General features: G+C 34.9%; 2 protein-coding genes across 2 annotated transcripts; both read left to right on the forward strand.

The window, feature by feature from the left end:
* Window positions 1–7,728: 7,728 nt before the first annotated feature.
* On the forward strand, window positions 7,729–11,006 carry LOC143619954 (phytosulfokine receptor 2-like). The gene is made up of 2 exons (XM_077091769.1): window positions 7,729–10,753; window positions 10,798–11,006. The coding sequence occupies exons 1-2, from the start codon at window positions 7,729–7,731 to the stop codon at window positions 10,803–10,805; spliced, it is 3,033 nt and encodes a 1,010-aa protein (XP_076947884.1). The 3' UTR covers window positions 10,806–11,006.
* A 1,443-nt stretch (window positions 11,007–12,449) lies between these two features.
* On the forward strand, window positions 12,450–13,013 carry LOC143620118 (uncharacterized). Its single transcript, XM_077091882.1, has one exon. It carries the CDS (start codon window positions 12,450–12,452, stop codon window positions 13,011–13,013), a length of 564 nt encoding a protein of 187 aa, XP_076947997.1.
* Window positions 13,014–18,299: the final 5,286 nt, after the last annotated feature.

Genomic DNA, 18,299 nt, shown 5'->3' on the forward strand with positions numbered 1-18,299 from the left:
GAGTGAAAAGTTGTAGGCTGAGTTTGATAGGAAGCTATAGGTAAGGTTGTGTGCAAATTTGTGTTTGGCGTTCTTAGACCCATTTGTCTAAAGTTCAACACTCTACACCAATATTATGCGTCATTGTCCAGATTTAAATCCGAGACCTTCTCTTTAAGAGGCACTAGCCGAGTGCTCGCGTGATGTAGCGTAGAACAACACTTAAAGGTTGTTAGTGAGTTAAGCCTAGCCGAGTCAAGGCTAGCTAGCTCGACCTCGGCTCGAACTTTATACCGAGGTCGAACTTCATACCGAGTTGGCTCAACTCAGCTCGAAATTAGGTCGTATTTGTCCGTCAAAATTTAGGTCATTTTTATTTTTATTTTTATAAAATCCTATAAAATAAAAGTTTGTAAAACGCATATTTGATAATTAGTTAAACATTTATAAGGAATTTAATGAGTTTCAGTAATGTTAAAATACAAAATATATGGACCACATAACATCTAGGAACAATGTTTAAAACCAAAATGATTATTTAATTGGGCCAGTCAGGTTAATTTTAAAACCTAGCTAGCGAAATAAATAATTTAATATTTTAACGATAAAAATATATTACATGAAAAACAAACCAAAAGTGCAAAAGCTGAAAAGGCGTGAAAAGTTTCAAAAGATAACTTCCATTCAAGTTCTATCCGCTTTATCTTTACGGTTAAAAAAAACTTTATTTGGAACTCGTAAAAAACCAGCCTACCAAAATGAAGCGGTTAAATTAACTGATGGTACACATTTTTCCTAAACTAAAATAATGGTGTTTCTTTAAAAGCTTTTGTAGCTAAAATATTGTTAATTATGTTTGTTAAATTTATAGCTAAAACGGAGGAAACATATTTATTTTGATAACTTATTCAAGAGAAAAAAAACAACCAACCAAATTTATCAAAAAGTACCTTTAAAAGACTTGTACATTGATGCAACTATGACTTGTACATTATTATCCATATCTCGATATTCAATAAAACTTACATCAAAACGTAGACGAAAATATGCACTTCGCAGCGGTATGTTCGAAAATTTAAAACTTAATATATTCAAAGATATAAAAGAAAACAAAAATAAAATAAATCTAAGGAATATGTGAGTAAACATAAGGGGGTGGAATGGTAATCATTATTAAAGTTTACAAAAGTTGTGTATAGTTGAGGGGTAAAAATTGTATTTATGATTTAACAATTAAAAGAGTTGTGAAAGACTATTGGTTAAAATATCATACTACCTTCTTAACTTCCACTTAACCTCTTTAAGACATGCAATAATTGTTGTACAATATGCAAAAAAGTTTGGACCTCTTAAAAATTAAGAGGTCCTTGTAATTCTCTTTATATATAGTATAGATATGCCTCTATTAAGTGAGCTAGCCTTACATTGACTGATTTGGTTTTAGTTTACAGGTTAAATTGTAAAAATTTATTAAGACATGTGTTTCTATATATTAGTGTTTTATAAAATTCAGAGTATGTTGCATATTATGTCCTTTAACCATATGTGAAATTGTTAATTTTCTTCATTGAGTAGACTATACGTCCTTTCTATGAAAAGTTATGACTGCTCTTAAATAGCCTGAGCAAAATAATATAATGATTAAAGATAAAAGACAGTTTTATTTTTGTGTGCTTTGCAAATGACTGAACTTAACAGCAAACGGTAACGTTTAGTTTTTATACATGACAAATATCAAAATGTTCAAATCAAGGGCATAAGTATATTTAGCCTAGCCAGATGACAAAACCTACGATTTTGCATATAGTTAAAAGACATGATATTTAATTTGCTTTAAAATTACAATGGTTTGGATTATGTTCGTATACTGACCGGACTAATTTGATACGAACTCAAAAATTTTACACTTACTCAAATATGAGTTGAGTATTACGCATGCTGCATAAATGCGAGCCATAAATTATTTGCTATACAATATTACTTTTCATATTACCTAAAGTTATAAACTTACAATAAAAAGCACAGTATCTAGTATCTGACCTATTTAGATAAATGTGTTAAAGGCTCATCATAAATGCTACAAAAAATATTTTGTTTTCGTCATCTGCTAAGATATTTTGTTTTCTCTTAAATTTAATATTATCAATGTTCATATATTCTGAAACTAATTATATAAATAAAAAATCTCTAATATTTATAACATGTGAAATATAAAGAATAGATACAAATTTGTGAGTAAGAATTCATCTGTATCATGTATGAGTCGGTTATATTACGATATTGAGTGGGTCGTGGGAGGTGGTAATAACTAATAACTGAAATCACCCCATTAAGGCTTTTGGGAAAACAGACCGGCCTAATTCAAACGTAAGCCCATATAAAAGCCTATCTAAACACTTGCCTTGTTGGACCATAACATCTTGCATTTACTAGAAGGAATATGTATTTGATAGGGTGACGGATTTATGACGGATTTTCTGTCATTTCTGAAAATCAAACCTAATATCCACTTTATGGGAATCGAACATGCACCACTTTGATGGGGATGAAGATTCGATGCTACCAGGCCCAGAGGCCATCTATAGGAAAATTACCTATCTAGAGTTTTATATAGTTTACAAAACATAATTACATCTTTAATGGTTAATACCTCTCATTTAATTTCATATATTTTATAAGTTAACTGGACCGTTTAACAAAAACACTTTTACACAAATAAATTATGTAAGAAATAGAGACAGGTGACTCATAATATAGTTCCGAAGAGGAGAACCTCTCACAGCATAATTCTATTTAACAAAGGTCTTTCTTCGTTGGTAGCACCTTTTAGACATTTATTTTCCACAATTGAAACCCCCCCCCCCCCTTTCCCCACGGTGATATCCCAAACTTGTGCTACATCATCAATCATACAAGAATAAGTATTGTGGGGAGGTGGTGGGGCATTACTCCCTGCCATCTCATTCATTTTAACAAAGGGTGAACTCACCTTTTCAACCACCAAAAATAAAAGAGAGGCGTCAAAGGGTGAACTCATCTTTTTAACCACCAAAAATAAAAGAGTGGCGCCAAAGGGTGAACTCACCTTTGGGTGCTAGTCTGGTAAGTTAAAGTGTTGGGGGTGCTAGTCTGATACCTCACCCAACGTTCATCCTTTTTAACCCAAAACACCCAGGTGCCACCCTTATTCCCCCATCTATCGCCAACCGATTCAATCCCAAGTGTGTTTAAAAGTTGGGGTTCACCCTCATATCAGCCGATTATAATCTTCTTTGTTTACACCTTTTAAAAAAAATAATATCTTGGTTAACAATTTTTTTTGAGTTAGTTAGTTAATGTCACACTACCCACATGGCAGTGACGTGATATCACGTTAGTCTAACTAGGCCTAGGGGAAATGAAGTGGAGCCACATTCAATTTCAACAAATCAAGCTACCCCACTCTCGTTTTATAAAAACAAAAAAAAACAAAATGTTATGCTTGTATATAATCTTATGCTTGCATATAATCATTAACAACTTGGTTACAGCATTACATATATTTAAAGAATTAATTAGTGAATGCACATTCGCCTACGTGACATCACATTTAATGATCTAACCATCAATCACAACACATAGTCTAACTATTGATGCCTCGGTTGTCCCTAGAAAGTTAATTAAGTAGAGACGTGGTGTTTTAAAGTAACTGTGTGCACTCGGCTAAATCAAATGCTTTTTGTTTGCTCGATTGTTACCACTACAATTGAATCCAGTTTGAATTCTAATATATATATATATATATGATTGGGTTCATTTCAGAAGTGTTTTTAGTATGAGAAGTGCGAGAAGAGATTCTGGCCAATCATAAGTTTTCTTTTTAATTTCAGATTATTTAATTGTAGAAGTATATTAATAAAAAGTTTAGAAGTTTCTTTTGGTAATTAATACTAATTAATGTTAATTACAAATGATTATACATTTATTTTTATTTTTTAATTTGATTTAATCTTTAATCAGTTCATAAAACAAAACCATCATACTCATACTATAAAAATTATAAGTATATTAACCATCATAAAAACAAATATCTACACGAATCATAATATTAACCTACACATACAAACTAGTTCATGTTATCATCTACACAGATCACAATATTTATATACGTGCACATAACTAGTTCATGTTAACCTACAAATCACAATAATAACCTACATATACAAATTTACTTCATGTTATATTAACCTACACAAACAAACCTTGTTCATGATATCACATACAATTAATAGTATTAACCTAAATTTGTAAATATTCACAATGTAGGAACACATCATATTTTTTTTATAATTTTAATTATTTTATAATCTATCTTTTATGTATAGGCAAATACGAGTTATGTGTAGATGAATATTATTTATATGTAGGTGAAAACAAAATGAACTAGCAAGCTGTGTAGGTAAATATTAGTTATGTGTTGATGAAAAATAAAAGAAACAAAATTAGTGTAGGAGAAAATAAGCTGTGTTGGTAAATATGAGTTACATTTTGATAAAAATAAAAATAACTAACAATTTGTATAATTGAATATGAGCTATGTGTAGATTATTATGTTACTTGTGTAGGTGATCAATTTAATGCAATTCATCTACATATACATTTTTTTTATATGTAGGCAATAGATAATTCAAATTTGTAACTTTCTACAAGAATTAATGTGAAGAATATTTTAGGAGTAATTAATTAAAGGATTAATGCATTGAACAAATCAGATCTAATTAATGGTTGAGATCGACTTCTCGTACTTCTCGCTATAATATCACTTCTCGCTATAATATCACTTATCGCATGATCCATCCCCTATATATATATGTGTGTGTGTGTAATATAGCACTATTATGTTTTAATTTGAAATTATGTATTGTAAGTGTGAAAGGGAAACAAATGACACGGCCGGAATTGGAGGGTCCGCTGACCCACGCAATAATGACATGGCTTAGATGGACACAAAGGGTAGCAAAGTTGCCTTTTCGACATGCGGTCTGTATGTTGGGACGTTCTTTGGCCCCTTACGTAAAATAGCTTTTGCTTGGCATTTTGTCAAATTATATGTTAAAATATATACTATTTTTGTGTCGCAAAGGAAATACATAATAATTAACTTTTTATATTGTCATATATTTACGCTATAAAAAGATTAAGATATCTTCTTAAAAATGATTTATAAAAAACATGCATATAACATGTTGCATGTTAACTTCAAAGAAGATGGTACACCGATAAACGAAGTCCTTTTAACAAACAAAGGTCTCAGATAAAGGTGTGAACTTTTTACGGTAAACAAAAATACGACATGTTCATGAGCCGGGCCAAGGTGGTTTCAAGCTCGAAATTAAACGAGGCAACTCAGCTAAGCTTGAGCTCGATTTTGAAGTTAAACGAGCCTAAGATCAAGCCAACGAGCTGAGCCACGACCCGAACCGAGTCAGGGTCGATTTGGGCTCGGTTACAAAAATGAGCAAACTCAGCTCAGTTTGTTTCAATTCAAGTTTTTTTACCTAGTTTTATTAGGGCTTTTATCGAGCGAGCTACGAGCCTGAGCTTCGAGCCGCTAGCTTTTGAACAACCCTAGACATGGACCTAAAATGACATTAACGGATTGCAACTTAGTCTAAACAAACAAGCACAAGTTAGCTTTAGGTCAATCTTGTGCACACGCTTACCAATATGAGCCATGTTCGCAAGTTGACCAATTTAACACACATTTGTTTTTTTTTTTAGTTTTAAAAAATATCTAATAAAACCACCTTGGTTAGTCTCACGGGTGAAAATAGTTACGCAAGTGAGCGATATTCAACAGTTGTACAATCGGCATAAATCAGAACGTGGCTTTACCGGCATGCTTAGTATCCTAGATAGTATGCATTGAGAGTGGGCTAATTGCTTACATGCATGGTGCAACCAGTACATGCAAGGTAATCATCTGACTCTAATAGTGATACTCTAGTTGGTGACATTACGAGATCTATGATTTTAGCATGTTTTCTTTGTTAGTTGTTATGAGTTATGATGGATCTTTCAAAAAGGAAGTGTAATACTTGTCTTAAAAAAAAGTTATGATTCGACTCCATGGCTTTAAGAACAAACAACCTAACAATGTCACTCAAGTGTGATTACATATATAAGCATGAAAAACGATACATATATAATTTCTAAATACATCCATCCTTGAGTTCTATTTCTGTGACTCACTAATGAATGTTTTTATCTTTTTAGGTTGTATTATAATTCTACAAAACTAAGCATTTTCAAAACTATGGCCTACTCAAAACAAAATTAAAAAATAAGATATAATTCAAAGAAATAGTAAATGAACAAATGTCAACTATTTTGTTCTTGTTTCTTTTTAGTAATAATAATTTCATAACTAATACGTAGACTTGTAACAAAATGGGTACATATTTCAACTTTAAAAAGAATAAAAAATAAATAGCTAGGGACGTAGGAACATGGTTGTTTTTGATGAAGGTGGAGTTGGTGACCAGATTAGCCTCACCTACACCTTTGAATTCAGGTTCCAGTTGACATAACGGGAAACTACATAGCCATTGTGGCAACCAAAAAGTGAACGAGTTGACTTATAATACAAAATCTAGAAAATTTTGAAATTTATGGCGTTTTATATCTTCGAAGGCATATTTACGGGGTCTTGTTGGTGTGTTATCGATCTGATATGGACCTACTAACCGACCCAACATGTATAAGTCTAAAGGTTGTTGAAGCCGAAACCATGGGAAGCATCAGTTTGATCCATGATTGACAAATGGTTGCAAGTGGCAGCTTATAATAAAAGATAATCGATTATTAGTGGCAACTTATGTTTAAAATAACTAATCATAAGTAACCTGGCTGTAAGTAAGAACTAGGCCATTAGTGGTAATTAAAGTACCATTGATATAGCTTTTTACTAAGGGCTTTATTGGATAAAACTTTAACTTGTCGATAATTATAACCGCAATATTGTGATGATTTGTCTTATATATTATATATAAGAAAGGTTATCTTGGTTTCATAAGCTGTCGACAGAGTAATGCTACGGCTGACGCGAGTGTTGCCTTTTCTTTTTCAAAGACGAAAAATAGTCAATAAAATTTAAATGTCTACTGAAAATCCAAGAAATGAGAGCATGAAAGGAGATGAAATAGATTATTTTCTTAACATGGAGTAAATTACAAAAAGTGGTTTTTTTTATTTTTTAAAACTAAGCCTCCGCAGTTTCAGAATCCCCTGGGGAATACTAAAGATTTTCTAATATTTAATAAGAAATCAACTTTCTTTTCATTAAATTTTTTTTACAAAATGAAACAACTTTTTAAACTAAGTATTAGCGTAATTATCTCTTATATATATATTATTAAATTAAGAACACATGCGACAAATAAGGTTCAATTAGTCAGAAGATAGGGAGAGAAATTGTTGGCCCAAATCTATCGAAAGTCAAAACCAAGTTGTGTAACTGATGTCAGCATCCAATCACTCATTTTGCTTTGCTTTTAAATTTCCATGGCCCCCTTTTTATATTATTCACTTCACTTCTTCTTCTTCTTCACCTTTTGACTGATCCTGCAATGCCATACGATTCCTGTCACCTTTTACAAATTCATCAACTTTCAGTCGGTACTCTCTTTCATTATTATGCTTTCCAATTTTGGGGATTAGGGTTCTAGCTTCTCATTTCAAACCCTAATTATCATCTGCTTCAATTGATCAATGGGTTTCATCAACCGGGTATTCCTGGTTTGTATCTTCTGTTCATTTTTTAGTACCAAAACCCTAAGCCAAACATGTCACCCAGATGATCTTTCATCTCTAAATGAGCTTGCTTCAGCTTTTAAAAACGCCTCTGGTATTTCATCTTGGACCAATGACTCCTTTTGCTGTAACTGGGATGGTGTAATTTGTGAAATTAATATCCCAAACAGAGTTGCCATGTTGAACTTGTCTGCAAAGGGTCTAACCGGCCCGATTCCGGATTCTGTATCCCGCTTACGGAATCTGAGGTCGCTCGACCTTTCGTTTAATCAACTCGTAGGCGAATTGCCCGAAAGCCTTTCGAGTTTGAAGAATCTTGAAGTTGTTAATATGTCTAGTAATTTGTTGTCTGGGAACTTGTTAGGGGTTGGGGAATTCCCAAATCTAATTGCGTTTAATTTGAGCAACAACTTGTTCTCGGGTGAATTTAACTCAAATATTTGCAGTTCATCTAGCAACATTCGGGTTCTTGATCTGTCACTGAATCATTTCACTGGCGGTCTTGAAAGCTTTAAGAACTGTGGTGAATCTCTTCAAGAACTTAACATCAATTCCAACTCGTTTTCGGGTGTTATACCCGAGTGTATATACTTGTTTTCATCTCTGCAACGGTTATCGCTTTCTTCCAACGGGTTGTCGGGCAAGATCAGCACGAATCTCAGTAAGCTTTCGAATCTTGAATCGTTAGTTTTATCCGGTAACCAGTTTGTGGGCCCGTTTCCTGATGTGTTCGACATGTTAACGCATCTGGAACTGATAAATACACATTCGAATTCGTTCTCGGGTCCATTTCCTAAAACCTTAGAAACATGCTCTAAGTTAAGAATACTTGATTTTGGTAATAATTCGTTTTCGGGTGATTTAAGTTTTGATTTCTCTAAGTTGGTTAATTTATGCACACTTAATCTTGGTAGTAATCGTTTCACGGGTTTATTACCAAAATCACTTGCTAGTTGTGCTGAATTGAGAATCTTGAATCTTGCAAAGAACAAGTTGTATGGTGAGATTCCTGATGGGTATGCGAATCTTTCAAAGCTTTCGTTTTTATCGTTTTCGAATAATGCCTTGACCAATTTAGGTCGCGCGCTATCAGTTCTGCAAAGTTGCAAGAATCTGACCACTTTGATATTGACTAGAAATTTTGACCAGGAAGAAATTCCGGGTTTTGTTAGCGGGTTTGAGCGGTTAATGGTTCTTGCAATTGCAAATAGTCAACTTGAAGGTCAAATCCCACATTGGTTGACCGGTTGTTCGAGTCTGGAAGTGCTCGATTTATCTTGGAATCGATTAAGCGGGGTCGTACCGTCTTGGATCGGGCAAATGGAGAGGCTGTTTTACTTAGATTTTTCGAATAACTCGCTCACAGGCCAACTCCCCGAAAGTTTGACTGATTTGAAGAGCTTGGTTTCGTTAAACAAAAGCTCTTCGATTATTGGATCGGCTACTGGAATCCCGTTATACGTTAAGAGAAATGTAAGTGGAAAAGGTCTTCAGTACAATCAAGTTACAAGCTTTCCTCCAACGATTAACCTTAGCAATAACCGATTAAACGGTTCGATTTTGTTATCAATCGGGAAGTTAAGGCAGCTTCTTGTTCTTGATTTGAGCAAGAATAACTTAAGTGGAACAATACCCGACACGATATCTGAATTGGGTAATTTGGAATATCTGGACTTGTCATCAAACGATCTTCGCGGGTCAATTCCCGATTCGTTAAACAAGCTCACGTTTCTTTCGATGTTTTCTGTTGCTAATAATCACTTGGAAGGGTCTATTCCTTCCGGAACCCAGTTCTCAGGATTCCCGAGCTCGAGTTTTGATGGAAATCCTGGGCTTTGCGGGGACGCACTTTCACCTTGCACGGTGAAACAGATTCCGCCTGTTAATTCCGGTTCTGTTCGAAAATCAAGGAGAAATCGTATATTAGGAATCACACTTGGGATTGGAGCCGGAATCGCGATCTTGTTAGCATGCGTTATTCTTAAATTGTCAGGAAAGAAACGTCTTGATCCGATTCAGGAATCAGAAGATGAAAGTAACAGCATAATGGACGGGTTATCGGGTCGGTTTGACTGGTCAAAGCCCGTTCTTTTCCTCGCTTCGGGTTGCAAGGATCTCACAGTTTCAAACATAGTGGAAGCAACAAATAACTTCAGTGAATCTAACATAATCGGGTGCGGCGGATTCGGGCTCGTTTACAAAGCGAATCTTCAGAACGGGTCAAAAGCCGCAATCAAGAAACTTTCGAGTGATTGCGGTGAAATGGAACGCGAATTTCACGCCGAAGTTGAAGCCCTCTCAAAAGCCCAACACAAGAATCTTGTTTCCCTTAAAGGGTATTGCAAACACGGGCACGATCGGTTACTAATCTACTCGTATATGGAAAACGGTAGTTTGGATTACTGGTTACACGAACGCTTGGAGGGAGAGCCCCCACTAAAATGGCGCACGCGGCTCACAATAGCACGGGGAACTGCGCGCGGGTTAGCGTATCTTCACAGCGGGCCTAAAATCATCCACCGCGACATCAAAACGAGTAATATTTTACTTGATGACGGGTTCGAGGCCCATTTAGCTGATTTTGGGCTTGCGAGATTATTATGCCCGTACGACACGCATGTGACAACCGATTTGGTGGGGACGTTGGGGTACATACCGCCTGAATACGGTCAAACGTTGACTGCGACTTATAAAGGCGATGTATATAGTTTTGGTGTTGTGCTTCTTGAACTGATTACTGCAAGACGGCCGGTTGAAGTTATTAAGGGGAAGAATTGTAGGGATTTGGTTTCATGGGTGTTTGAGATGAAAGGTGAAGGGAGATATGGGGAGATTTTTGATTTGTTGATTTGGGATAAGAGTTGTGTGGATCAAATGTTGGAGGTTTTGAACATTGCTTGTAAGTGTTTGGAACAAGATCCTAGAAAAAGACCTTTGATTGACCAGGTTGTTTTGTGGCTTGATGAGGTTGTGGGACTAGGTGGTAGGTGATTGTTGGATGGTAGTTTTAAGGTGTTGATTGTTAAGTGATTTGATTGCTGAATGTAAGTTATCAAGTTTGTTCTAGTGTTTTATTGGTATGTAAAAGGTTATAAGTTTTAGTGGTTTAGCGGTTTGGAGCTTGAAACCAACTGTCTAAACCGAATCCACTGTTTTCACATTGGCAATATGACCACCAAAATCAAAACAGTTTTGGCATGTTTGGCCAGTCACCCAACACAAGCAGATTGGTTTGCTGGTTTTCAAAACCTCTAGCTTCAAAATTTTAGTCAAAAGTTATTAACTGGACCGTGAACACCTCACTGTTAATCCGTTGATATACATATTTAGCATATTGTGACAATAAATGAAAGCAATTTCTAAATCACTCGGTGCTGGATGTAATAAGTGAATTTTAGAGCCAGTTTTGAGATTAGAAATTGTGATACTCCTGATTGTAAAATGAGGCCAGGTTGGATTAGTGTTATTGACTACCTTGTGTTCTTGTAACCTGCTAGCATCTTGCAATTTATTTTTATATAATTTTTTGAATGTTAAGCTTTAGGCCGTAGCCTAAACTAGTTCGATATTTCATGTCACAATATAGAAGATATATAAATGAGATCATGTTTTATAGTATGATTGTAACTAATTGTATATGCATATACCTTTATTTTTAATTTATAATTTTGATTATTAACATACAAAATATAATATAAAATAAAATAAATAGTAAATTAAGATTATATAAATTTGCATGTTTCCTCCTAAAACTTCAGGAATTGCATAGTGTTTGATGGTTTTTTTATTTTCTTTTATTTTAATTACAACAAATAGTCACCGAGTAAAAAACCAATATAAGGCTAAGGGTAATGGGGCGTGAATGGGGCCCGGCGTGGCCACCAGGCTCACGAACACCGCTACCACCTTGGCGCGGATGGGGGCGCGGTTGGCCGGCGCGGGGCAGTCCGCATGGAGAATATAGCCGTTGGGGTGTTTTTTAAAAAAAGTTTTTTTTTTTGTTTAACCTATATAAATACCAATCCACATACTCCATTTTAATTAAAACTCACCCCATTCTCTCTTTTTCTCTTAAAAAATCATACTTTCCCTCTACCAAAACTATATTTCTCTCCATTTTTATAAATGGCATCGTCTTCATCGTCTTCGTCTTCCAATTCTTTCGAAGAAGACGAACTCTTTTGTCAAGCGGTTCAAACGACGATAAATTTTTTGATCGATCAAAGACGCCCTCGAGCCCCATTATTTCGGCAACCACGTCTTCGTGATCGAAAGACTGCTAATGAAACTTTGATACGTCACTATTTTAGCCCCTGGTGAGGAAAGTTTTAAAACTCGTTTTCGAATGACTAGACGATTATTCATGCGTCTAGCAAATGACTTGCCGGAGCACTTTGAGTATTTTCAACAAAGGGATGACGCTAGAGGTCATCCCAGGTTCACGCCTACTCAAAAAATTACCGCCGCTCTTCGGCAACTAGCGTATGGTGTTGGCTCGGACATGTTGGACGAGTATCTACAAATGGCTAAAAAAACCGGATGCGATTCGCTTAACCATTTTTGTAAAGGTATATAGTTTTATTTAAAATTTTATTATTTACATTTATTTATATAATTTTAAATAATTATATTTAGGGGTCATATCACTATACAAACGGAGATACTTACGTAACCCAACAATGTATGATATCCAACGCATATACGAGGTGCACGGTGAAAGGCATGGTTTCCCCGGAATGCTCGGTAGCCTCGATTGTATGCATGTTGGTTGGGCTATGTGTCCTACTGCTTGGCGAGGTCAATTCCACCGAGGTGATCACCCCGGCCCTACTATCGTACTTGAGGCGGTGGCGTCACAGGATCTTTGGTTTTGGCATGCGTTCTTTGGGATTGCCGGGTCAAATAATGACCTCAATGTTATCGATCAATCACCGATATTCGATGACCTTATCGACGGGGTTGAACCCCCTCAGGCTTTTTTTGTAAATGGAGAACACTTCAGGTACGGGTACTACCTCGTTGATGGTATTTACAGCGAATGGGGGACACTAGTTCAAGCTTATGCGTCTCCACTTTCTGACAAACGAAAGTACTTCATGAAGAGACAAGAATCGGCCAGAAAGGATATTGAAAGGGCGTTTGGAGTCTTAAAGAAAAAAATAGTCAATATTGGCGAATCCAATAAAATTTTGGACAAGGGAGAAGATAACGGAAGTCGTCTACACGTGTGTAATCCTACATAACATGATACTAGAAGACGAGGGTCACGCTATTTGTCAAAACTACCTAGGTGATATTCCAAGACAAGAATTAACGATCACCAATGAACAACGACTCGATAACTTAAATATCAAGAGTCGTGAGATACACGACAACCTTCGGCATGAGTTGGTTGAGCATTTGTGGGATAGAAGACCCGATAATCTTGTATTAGACTAATAATATTTTAAATTATTATTAATGTAATGTTTTATATTATTATTAATGTAATGTTTTAAATTATTTAAAAAAATTCAATCAAGCCCCGGATCACCTGGACCACTACACCCTCTGGGGCTTGATCCTGTGCCACGTCACCGCCTACGTGTCGTAAATATATTGGATCACTTGGGCTTGGATCAAGCCCCACTACCCTTAACCTAACTATATATGTAGTGTACATGACTGAACGTAACAGGCAAATTTAACGTCTATTAAAACAATTGACAGGTTTGATAACAACATATCGATATAAATAATGATTTTACAAATAAAACCTAGGTAAAAAACTATAATTTACTATAAAATAAAGCTTCCAAACCACATAAGTTATGGTTGTCTAAGTTCTAGAAACTTGTTTTGTGTTTAAGCTTATTAGTAGTAGAGCTAATTAGTGGTTAAAACATCATCTAATTATTCCCAAAGCACGTGTAATTTAGTTAAGGTGTTACACCAATTTAGATGTATAAAAGGTTTTGTCATAACTATTTTGACCGAATCCTATCCAATTGACGGAACCTTGTCGAAGAATCCACAGTATTGGCTCGTTGAATGAATTAGTCCCACGTACCGGAAGAAGTACACAACATTTGTTCCACGTCACTATAACGTGTCTCCATATTAACGCAAGTCCGTGCCACCGATTCCGTACTTTGACCACTATTTAACTCACCTAACCCCGTATTCATTGAAATCCATCTGTATCAGTAGCTATGTACGGAAGAGTCATCAGATTCGCCATTAACAGTACTAATAATGTTCAATCGTCCACCGTTGGATTAGGGTTCGTCCCGCTGTCTTCTTATCCACCCAACCAGATTACAAGGTACATGTCAATATTTCTTTGTGTCAACAATAGCATTCATACAAGCTAAATTCTGTATTGTAAATCCTGTATTCAATAAGAAAAAAAAAAGTTACTCTAATTTCATTAATTTATTCTTTTTATGTTAAAGACTTTCACTTTCATTTAAAAACGGACTCCAGTTTTATCTTATTTCTCGTTTAAATAAATTCAACAATCCTTTATTTTCTTTGTTTTCTTCTAATTCTTTCTAAAGAACTAAATTAAATGAATTATTTTTCATAAAATAATTTGATACTTCTCTTTTACAGATATTTACAGTTCAGCTATCCGTCAATTCGGATCTATTTGAAAATAGCTGGAATATAACATTTTATGGAGACGAAGAATTTTACATTTTACACACATATATATATCACAATTATTAGCTAGCCTGATAATTCTGTTGGATTAACTGTTTAATATTAAGTATTAACCTTTGTTAACCTATGCAGAAACGAAACTTAGTTGATGATATCAGAGAATCAGCATCGGGGTTACCACCAACACCTTCATCCGACCGTGTTAACGTTGTTAAAACATCCACAACTCCATCTTCTTCTTCAACCTTTGACAGAAGAGAGAACGACACCTTTCTGAACACATCTACAACTCGGTCGTCTTCAACAACCTTCGACGACAGAAGAGAGAACAACAACGATGATGGCAGTGAGAGTTTTGTGGCTGACACGGTGAAACAAGGAGTGGTGAAGGCTGTGGAAACGGGGTTAAATATCGGAGAGATGGCGAAAAGCACTTTGGATAATGGGTACGATGTAACGAAGGATGCTACTCATAAGGTGAAGGAGGCGGTGGCCGGAGATGAGAAGAAGTACGATGTTCCGGCGAGTGATCATTTTGTTGATGATTTGAGGAAGCATGCGGATGGGTATGATATGAGACGTAAAAGAGAGAGAAATGGACCAGGTGGTATAAACGATATCTGAGTTGTTTTGGTGTGTAATGTATGTTTGCGTCTTTTTTCCGAGTAGTGTTATTTATTGCTAATTATGTTTTAGCGTTCAGAGTTTTTTTACAGAACTAATATCGTTTAAGAAATTTTTTTCATAACTAAGCATGGGTTTGAAAATTTTTTAAAATTAATGCAATCTCTATTAGTAATGGTAACTTGAAAAAACCCTATAGGATTAGTCAGGGAATGTAAGACTTAAATTATTGGGAATGTATAAGTTGCCGTTACTAACGGTAACTTCTGTCATGTTTTTGTCAAGTTGCCATTACTAATGGCAACTTCTCAAATTATTGGGAATGTATAAATTGCCGTTAGTAGTAACTTCTGTCATGTTTTTGTCAAGTTGCCATTACTAATGGCAACTTCTGAAAAGTTGTTATTAGCAATGAAAACTTATGACAGGTTGCTGTTAACAATGGAAACTTTTGTCAAGTTGCCATTACTAATGGCAACTTCTGATATCACTTCTTTGCTTTAGTTTACGGGTGTTTGTTTGGAACAATAAATAAGATGAATGTCAGTAGCTAAAGATGCATGCATGCATTTTTTAAACTTCTAATATAATACATGCATCCTTTTAATTATGTTTAGTTATTATAATATAAGTAGATTGAAGGGAGACCCTTATTTTTAAAAGGTGATAATGAGAATTAATTTGAAACTTGCTTTGTTTTTATTTTATTTTTTTAAGTCAAGACTATAAACAAGCATGAAAATTAGTACTTTTTCAATTAACTCGAGTAACTCAAAATTCACTTCGTTGAGTATAGTCAATTACCATGCTCATATTGTATTTAGAAAATATTAACATATTTTGTAATTTTCTTTACATGTTTGCCGGTTAAAGATAATACACTTGGTGTATTAAAATTTAAAAGTTAATTAATAGAAAAAAAACAACATTCATAACAAACCATAAAGCATACATTAAAACCCTAAATTCATAAGAAACCTTGAAGCATGCGTTAAAACCATAATACATATATTAAAAACATAAATTCACCAATGCTCCTCCGCACCTAAAACCATCAGAGTCGGAGTCGCAATCTTCAACCGGAGCATTAGTCGCAGCCGCAAACGTGGAATCACGTCTAAGAAATGACCACAAGGAGATGTGTTTAAAACCGTGGTTCATAAACTCGTTTCGGTACCGAAAAGTTGCCATTAGTAATGGCAACTTGGCAGAAGTTTCCATTGTTAACGGCAACCTGTCATAAGTTTCCATTGCTAATGACAACTTTTCAGAAGTTGCCATTAGTATTGGCAACTTGACAAAAACATGGCAGAAGTTGCCGTTAGTAACGGCAACTTATAGATTCCCAATAATTTAAGTTTTACATTCCCTTAAATTCCCTGACTAACCCTATAGGGTTTTTTCAAGTTTCCATTACTAATGGAGATCGCATTAATTTTGAAAAATTTTCAAATCCATACTTAGTTGTGAAAAGAATTTCTAAGACGATATTAGTTCAGTAAAAAACTCTAGCATTCATCACTTTGTAATGCAAGCAGCAGTGACCATATGGCTTATGTTTGACCAATGGTACAAGTGACATTGCATTTTAGTTTTGGGAAGAGGCTTGATAATCGCAACTAAATTGAATCTTTAGTCGTTGAAGAGGTTTGATAAATTCGCCAACAATATACTATTGCTAATCATGTCCAATTTTTACTGAAGTAAAATGCATCGAGGAGGTTTGATAAATTCTTCCAACTAAGATGAATCTTTAATTACTTATTTAGTTTTCGAAGCGGTTTGATAATTGATAAATTCGTAACTCTTACAATAAAAATGCATACGTTATATTTAGTTTTCGAGATGGTGGCGTTACAAGAAAAATGCATATATTGTAAAAAATGCATATATTATGTTTAGCTTTCGAAATGGTGGCGGTGGTTTGCTAGAGCAGTTGTTAGTGGTTATGCTACGGTTGTGTGATGCTTATAATTTGCTGGTGGATGTTAGAGGGTGGTGGCAATGGCATGATCGACCATGGTGGCATGGTTACGGAGGGATGGAGCTAGGTGTTGAGGTTCAGAACCAAACCATGGTGGCGGTGGTTACAAAAGGGTGGAGCTAGATGTTGAGCTTTGAATCGCCCCATAAAAGGTGGAGCTAGATGTTGAGCTTTGGATCCATCCAAAAAAGGGTAAGAGCTAGATGTTGCTTTGGATCGCCCAAAGCTGGGCGATCCCTTTTGGTTTTTATGTATAAGTATTGTAGCGTACAAACAATTGAACTTATTCTTTTTTGACAAGTAAACCATTATAATTTACTTTGAACAAGTAAACCATTATAATTTTAAAATAGATATTCGAACCTATTTATTATCAAAATTTTAGTTCCTAAACAATTAATTTTTTTATATAAAATCCAAAAAGCTATATAAAAAAGTTTCAAAAATTACTAAACAAAATTATAAACTAAGCCAAGTAAATAACACAATTATAGAGAAGCCCAAAGATACAATTAAAGAAGCCCAAAGATACAATTAAAAGTAGACCAATAAAACCACAGCCTAATTAAAGTATATCAAAAAACAAAATTAAATAAGAAATATTAGAAAAAAAAAGAATATATGATTAATTACTCAGCATATATGATCAAAAGTTTGGAACTGTTCAGCAAATCAACCCTCCTCAACACTCGACAATCGACCCGACTACATCAATCTAGATTTTGTTTTCAATTTCAAAATCAGCAATCTAGATTTTGTTTTCAATTTCAAAATCATCAACCATCATCCAACATTCAACATAACGGGTTAATGCTTGTTTGATTGTATATGTTTATTATTTATGACTTATGTTTATGTTTTTATTAGAATTACAAGTTTATGTTTAAAATCATGTGTATTATTATATATTTGTCGACCGTCCTAAACTTGTGTATTTGGGGGTTATTTGCGAAACATTTAAAATAGGCAAAATAAAGCTAACCAATCTTGGTTCTTTATTTGACCTGTTGAGACTCAGAAAAATTGGCTTCGGATAGTAATGAATCCACGCACCAAAAAATTCCAAACGTATAGGAAAAAAATTCCTAACACCGTCACAGGGCTGGCAAGATGGTGTTTTGTTGTTGGATGCTGAGGATGGTGGCGGTGGCAGGCGATTGGTTGATATAGCCGTGATGGAGGCAGTTATACGGTGATGCTATTGTGGTGTGGCAGTGTTTTGCTGTTCATTGCTGACGTGTCGAAGCATCCGTTCCGATGTCATTTCTGATTGTCG

The sequence above is a fragment of the Bidens hawaiensis genome, unplaced genomic scaffold (assembly GCF_021521415.1).
Source record: "Bidens hawaiensis isolate Kalapana, Puna unplaced genomic scaffold, B.hawaiensis_p1.1 tig00002525_1, whole genome shotgun sequence".
Lineage (NCBI taxonomy): Eukaryota > Viridiplantae > Streptophyta > Magnoliopsida > Asterales > Asteraceae > Bidens > Bidens hawaiensis.